This window comes from Populus nigra, chromosome 8 (assembly GCF_951802175.1).
Source record: "Populus nigra chromosome 8, ddPopNigr1.1, whole genome shotgun sequence".
Classification (NCBI taxonomy): Eukaryota; Viridiplantae; Streptophyta; class Magnoliopsida; order Malpighiales; family Salicaceae; genus Populus; species Populus nigra.
The window spans coordinates 15296954-15304515 of NC_084859.1; the positions used below are offsets into that span (position 1 = coordinate 15296954).

General features: G+C 29.7%; 1 protein-coding gene across 1 annotated transcript; it reads left to right on the forward strand.

Moving 5' to 3' along the window:
• Positions 1-3791: 3791 nt before the first annotated feature.
• Positions 3792-5211, forward strand: LOC133701287 (heavy metal-associated isoprenylated plant protein 39-like). Its single transcript, XM_062125151.1, has 3 exons — positions 3792-3958; positions 4405-4480; positions 4641-5211. The coding sequence occupies exons 1-3, from the start codon at positions 3953-3955 to the stop codon at positions 5006-5008; spliced, it is 450 nt and encodes a 149-aa protein (XP_061981135.1). The 5' UTR covers positions 3792-3952; the 3' UTR covers positions 5009-5211.
• The last annotated feature ends 2351 nt before the right edge of the window (positions 5212-7562 follow it).

Here is a 7562-nt window from a genome sequence, read left to right on the forward strand (position 1 = left end):
AGCTTTTGAGTTGAGATGGTTTTTTGACATGGTATCAGAGCCTTGATGACCAAGTGGTCACGAGTTCGAATCTCACCATCCCCATTTATTTGATAAAAATTAAGCACAAGGTAAAATGGACATGTGCAAGTTTCAAGCCTAAAGAGCTTTCACTTGAAGGAGTGTGTTAGAGAATAATATAAATCATATCCTGAGACCTCACCTAACAGCTTAAGCTTTTAGGTGAGATGGTTCTTTGACATGGAGAGACAATTGAAGTTGGGAATTTTGATCCTAACTAAAATCGACAAACCATGTTTTTTTTTATGAATTTTTTCTTTTTTTTTTTCAAAATGGTCTTTGTCGATTTTAGTTTTTTTCATATTGAGCTTATTGAGAATTTTGCTTCGTAGTTTTTTTCCTTAAAATATTATGGATTGTTACAATATTTCCCCGCATGGTTTTTGTTTTGCTACAGTGTTTTTCCACATGTTTTTTTTTAAATTATCTTTGTCGATTTTTTTTTTTAATATTGAGCTAGTTGAGAATTTAGTTTTAAATTTCCCCGCATGTTTTTTTCCTATTTTTTTTGTTTTTTTTTCCAAAATTGTCTTCTTTTTTTATGTTTTTTCAGAATTGTTTTTGTCGATTTTATTTTTTCAATATTGTGCTGGTTGTGAATTTAGCTTTGTAGTTTTTTTAAAAAAAAAACATTGTGGATTGTTATAATGTTTCCTCATATGGTTGTTTTTAATGATTTTTTTTGTGTTTTTTTTCCAGAATTGTCTTTGTCGATTTTATTTTTTTCATATTGAGCTGGTTGAAAATTTAGCTTCGTAGTTTTTAAAAAAAAAAACACTCTGAATTGCTATAGTGTTTTCTATATGATTTTTTTCAAAATTATCTCTCACCATTCTTCAGTGTTTTTTGTTGAAAGATGTTATAGTTAATCATTGCTCCTGCTTGGAAGCGGAAGTACCGAGGTATGTTTCTAACTTATTTAGCTTGGTGGTTTTGATAAGCAATCGGCAGTCGGTTATTTCAACTGCTCCCTAAACTTGCAAAGAGCCAGCCTATTGCTGATAAATCCAAACTTCAGTCTGCATCTTCAGTGAAAGAGGCCGTAGAAATTGCTCAGACATCCCTACAGGCTGTAGTTTAGTTGAAGAATCATAGGAATATTACGAAGTATCATTGTACAATTGAGCAGATTTTGCAAGTTGCAGGTTTCTGATCCTGTGTATCAGGTGAAATAAAGTGCTTGAGTAATCTGAAAATTACTTAAAATAGCTCGTTAAATTTTTGTTCGAGGATCTGTTTTCTTCAACTTCTTTAAAATGCTGGATGAAACTAGAGCCCGTAGGGAGTTTATAAATTTGAACGCAATGATGCTCTGGTAAGGTGGGGGAATAAGGATGTGTGTAGAAAACAGTTTGATATGATCATTCACCACTCAATTCGCTCTGATGTTTTTCCTGGGTTGAAAGGTTTTAAGTTTTTGCATTTGAACAAGTATATGGTGGCATGATTGTAACCGGTAGCTGGACCACTGTCAACATTTGCCTGGCAAATTATATATGGGCTGGTTCTCAGAATCACGAGGTGTACGGACTTCATCATCTATCTGTTTCAAGTAGGATTAACTGTTAATTGCTAGGCTATAGACTGGGGTTGTTGGGATTTAAAGGAATTGTCTTTATTCGATGGAAAGTGTTTTTTTTTTTTTAAGATTTTCTTATATTTAACTATATTATAAAGAATATCAACTAAATTCACTTTTTAATTAAAAAACATAAGTTTTAAATAGAGAAAAATGTTTTTTTTATATAAATGATTGAAAAACACTTTCCATCAAGAATAAAAAAACTAAATTGATACAATACTTCATTATTCTTATATTTATAAACAATAATATATTAATAAAATAATTTAAAATATAATATTGTTAAAAAATAATAAATTACTAAGAATAGTATATTCAAATATATTAATATATAATATAAAAGTATATTAGTTTGAATGCATATAATAATAATATAGCTAGAAAATATTTTCGAAAACAAAACATGTTATATTATATAATAATCATATAAATTATGTTATAAAATTATAAGAAAAAATTTATTCTTAATGTTCTCAAAACACCAACAAATACTTATATGTCTATAATATTATATTTAAATATTTATATTATATGTATATTTTATAAACATATGATATAATGTAAATATATAAACTATAATATTTTTAAAAGGAAAAAAACAAAATAGCATAAAGGCTAAGTACTGTGTACAACCAGTGGACGATAAGTACATGCGCATAAGGTTAGGACTGAAGGCTTCTTGACATTTTCTAAGTTTTCCATCAATAGACAGATTGGGATTGACGGGTGCAGATAATAAGATAAGCAATGGAAAAACCAGGTCCTAAAGGGGCCGGTTTATTTGTCTATAGTGGCTAAATTTCTGGGTATTTTATATATATATATATATATATATATATATATATATATCTTAAAAAGGATTTTCAGCCGTTGTAATTCACCTAATAACTAATTCATGTTTTGTTGTTTTCCTATTTTAATTTATACTATTCTCTTGATTTCCACGTAAGGGTGTTTATTTTTTAGGGGCTGTCCTAATCATGCCAGTGTTGCTATTCAAGATCGGCCCGTCGATGATTTAGGTTAAGTATGTCACTCGTTGAATTATACTTTGGACAATTGCAAGAAATAATTGCGACCTCTCAATTATCTATAGCGTTCCTCCGTCCTCAGTGCTCGTTGGAAAACCACAGCCACACATATATAATTAATTAATTAATTAAACTGAGTCATTGTCCCAACATGATAATGATTTATCAACTCGGCTTATGATGTAAGCAAATCACTCCTATTTTTTAAGTGAGATGGACTTGTCACCTTAAACTAGCAGGTTAGCATTACTCTTTTGAAAAAATAAAAAATTAATGCTGAACGTCTAGATGACAAGATAAATCCAAGAGTATATATAAATCCTTGGATCATAATCTAAGGATGAAAATCACTTATAGATCTTACCATTCTAATGATTTATGTGTACTTTTAAATTTGAATAAAACTTGGAATTGTGAATCAACCAAAGATGTATTGTAACATATATATATATATCCCTATATTCAGTAATATTGACCCCTGTAGTTTAGTGTTTTCCAATACTACCCCTTGACCCCAGAAACCATCGACTCCAGTTCAATGATCACTAAACATTGAAGGGAACCTAAAGGTCCTAAACTGAGTGCCCTTTTTTTCCTTTTCTTTTGCAACCTTCTTCATGTATTTTTTCTTTTATTTTCTCCTTCTAGAGTCTTACATAGGCGATGATATCACACAAAACTTCTTTAAAATATTGGAAGGTTCAGCTAATTAATTAAAAGGTGGAATTGTTGTTAGCTTTTCAATTACCTTCAAAATGGGCGAAATCCAAATTCATCAATTCAGGACCCAGATGGTCTTTAATTCCTCCATGTCCATTGTTACATAAACCGAACCAGAGTTGTTCCTAAAATAAATAAATAAAATTCAAGTTGTTACAGCTAGCGTAAATGAAATCCGACTCTTAGGCACTAGAGGAACCTCGAGTGTTTGTAAAAAAAAAAAAAAAAAACCCAACAGAGGCTTTGGACTTGGCTAGGCTCCAAGTCCTCTGCTTGACTTGTTCCAAGTTCATTTGGTTCCTTGTTGAGAAGGGTTTCTTGAGGTTATGCGCGACTTAATTTTGTTCGACTTGTTTTGGCTCTATTTATTAAATGAAATCCTGTCGCTACCTGCCTACACACTTGTTCAACACGGATTAGAAGCTTCGTTCATTGCCTTCTTGTGCCTATATATCTACGCTTTTCCTCTTCTTTTGCGTGTCCTTGTTAATTTATCCTTTTTTTCATTTACTTTCTTAATTTCTTGAGTCTAGGTCTCAGCTTTGAATCCCAACTGAAAATGAAGGTGAATCTTCCTCTATCCAGTCTCCATTCTTGCTAACCTTCCTATCAAAAATATGAATTTTGTTTTAGTACTTCAATTTGATTTAATTTATTGGTTCTTTCTTTAGGGTAATAAAACTATGATTTCTTGTGAAATTTACCCTTTTTTCCCTAGTTGACATATGATGAAGCATTAGTCTTTTTTCTGCTTTTGTTCAATGTTGTGACTACATGTGTAGATTAGGGAATCAGACATCTTGTTGAGTTTTCTTGATGTCTCAGCTTGGTCACTTCATTGTTATTTCTTTGAAAGACAATGAGTAGTTTGGATTTTAATACATGGCTTGTGTTCCCTTTTGGTCCTTTATAGGAAAATCCCCTTCTTTCTACAGGTCCTTGTCTGTAGTTGAAGTATGTATTTTGTTTACTTTCTTGTTTCTAACCCACTAATTTCTGTTTCTATTACAGAAAGTGGTGTTGAAATTGGACCTCCATGATGACAAGGGGAAACAAAAGGCCATGAAAGCTGTTTCGGGCTTATCAGGTTTGTGACTTCTTTAGTTACTGAGTAAATCCTGTCAAGTTCCACTTTTTAGAAGTGTAAATATCTTTGTTTTCTGTTCTTGACATGGAATTTGTTCCTGTTTTGGTTCATTCCATTCAATCCCAATGAAGCAATACCTTTGCCCTGTTTTATCATGCAGGAATTGATTCCATTTCAATGGACATGAAGGAGAGGAAATTGACAGTAGTTGGAGATATTGATCCTGTTGATGTGGTGAGCAAGTTGAGAAAAAATTGGCACACAGAGATTTTGACTGTTGGACCAGCTAAAGAGGAGAAGAAAGACGACGGCAAGAAAGACGAAGGCAAGAAAGATGAAGGCAAGAAAGACGAAGGCAAGAAAGACGAAGGCAAGAAGGAAGGTGATAAAAAGAACCCTAACGAACAACAGATGGCTGATCTCATGGCACTATACAAAAACTACTACAATTACAATCCTTGCCCACCTCCGTATCATTACCGTGTCGTACGAGAAGAGGAGAATCCAAATGCTTGTGCTATCTGTTAAAAGAAAAGGACATGGTGGTGAGACTTTTGACAGGAAAAACAAAAAGAAAGAACAACTTGGAAGCACAACGGAGATGAGCCCAAAAAAGCAGGGTGCTTGTTTTGTATAGTCTATGACGATGGGTTTGATTAAAGTATAAGGCTTAATAGTCAAGAGATGTGTACAGAAGACTAACAGAAAATAAACGAATTTTGGTTTCAAAATCACTTGCAAGTGAATGTTGGTAATAGAAGAATTCAATTTCAAACCCTTCTTTACTTCACAGGGTCCTCTGATTAGAAAAACATTAGCAGCTCCATCAGTAAGAACCCCTTTTCCTCAACGTTGAAGCAGATTTGTAGAGGAAATCACGGAGGCATATTACATGATCTATTTTACGACATGACATCGGATATGATGCAATGATGTGGCTACAGCCTACAGAGATTATTTTATCTCAGTATTTAAAGGTGAAAATTAAAGTTGTATAGATCAACAAATCCACTAAGAAATTCTACAATATAATACGAACAAGTTGTGCAGGGAGCAATGATTTATTATGCTTAAATACGTCTACAAGGGATTGTTACTTGCATTAACTATTTAGTTATAGTTTGTTTGCTGAAAAATAAATTTTGAAAAAATAAATTATTTTCTGATATTTAGTAGTATAATGAAAAATAAATTGAAAAATACTTTTTAGTATTTGGTTATGTCATGAAAAATAAGCTGAAAAATAACTTATTAATGTTTTATTTTTTAAAATTTATTAAAATAATAAGGAACAAATCTTATAAATTAAAAGGTTGAATGAGAATAAAATTGAAAAAAATATAATTTCATAAATTATCTCAAATAAAATAAATAATAATCAAAATAATAGAGATCAAATCTAAAAAATAAAAAAAATAAAATATGAAGAAATTAAAATAATAATAATTAATATTTCATAAATTATTTCAAATAAAATAAGTAACAATCAAAAAAATAAGGATCAAATTTGATAGATAAAAAATTTCAATAACAAAATGATAAAGGAAAAACAAATAACAATTATAAAAATGAGGATCAAAGTTAAAATAAAAATTAAATTTTAAGAGATGAAATTAAAAAATAAATATTCAAAACAAAATATATATAGCAATCAAAAGTTTGAGGATCAAATTTGATATAATAAGCAAAAATATGACATTTCTAAATTTTTCACAACTTCTTAAAAGTGTTTTCTGTCTAAATTTTCCAGGTAAACACTTTTTTAGAAATCAAGCCAAATTTTCTTTTGACTGAAAATTATTTACCGTTAACCAACTTTTCTAATAGCAAATAAACACAAAAAAAATTTAAAAATAATTTTTCAGAAATAAACATACCCTTAACAAGAAAAGTTCTCTTTTGCCGCAAAATCTTCCTTCCTTGTCTTTTAATTGGATGAATGATATCTCATCATCATAGTACTTTTTTTTTTCTCCAGATAAAGAATTACACGTCATTAAGGGACATATCATTCCTTTAAGAATACTTTGGAGATTATTTTTTCCGTTGACTTTTGAAATACGTTTTATCTCGTTCATATTTTTCTCATTTCTTTTTATTTCTAGGGTTTCATTCATCATTCAAAAATTAATATGAGAGGTGATTTTAATTCGAATTATTATCTAAGAAATATTTAAGATTCTGAATGAAAAAGAATAAAATTTTGTTAGTGAAAAAGATTTTAAATATAACATTTTCTTGTCTCAAATCAAACATACTTATGGTAACAGATCTTAATTTTATTCAAGTATCATTATCAATCAGGAAAATCACGAGGTTAACTTGAGAAAAAAACAGCAAGATCATGACCCAAATATATACCATTCATCTACATCATCAAAGTCATTTGGTTTTATTTTATGTTTATTTTAAATAAGAATTAGTTTCAATAACAAACTTGTTATCCTTCATTTACATCTATATCATAATGTTTAATACAATTCAATAATAAAATCAAGTTTAATAAATATATTCGGATAGTGTTTATCTAATTTTGTAAGGTTACTCGATGGTTTTTATCTAATAAAATTTAATATTAATCATTTTAGTGATAAAATCCAAATAAAATAGAGGTACGGTTTTATTTCTTTTAGAACAAGAGAAGATAAAGTTGTCTCTCTTTGTCTATGGATTGGTATATAGATTCTCTTTGTATGTAGATCAAGCTTATCCCTTTAATGAAAAATACAAGAATAATATGCTTGAAGGGAGAGAAGAAGAAACATAACTATTTATGAGGTTTGCATAAAAGAGGAGACGAAGCCCAAATAACAAAATAAAATAAAATAAAATGGAAGGGTGAAATCCGTGGTGTAAGATGTTGTAGCTCTAGATATAGTGGCACTGTAGATGGGCAATAAGATCTTTTTTGTTTTTTTATCATCTTATTTAAATGAAACCAATATATTTGACATAGTTGGGAAGTCATTAATTTTTCTTTTTTCTTGAAAACATGCTTGTGATATTTAAATATTATTTTTAAATAATAATAATAATAATAATACTAATATGCCCGGCATAGCCTAAACAAAAAAATTTAATT

Coding starts and splice junctions, on each gene's coding strand:
- LOC133701287 (XM_062125151.1), top strand. Junction 4,481..4,640: donor AGCTGTTTCGGGCTTATCAG/GTTTGTGACTTC, acceptor TTTATCATGCAG/GAATTGATTCCATTTCAATG.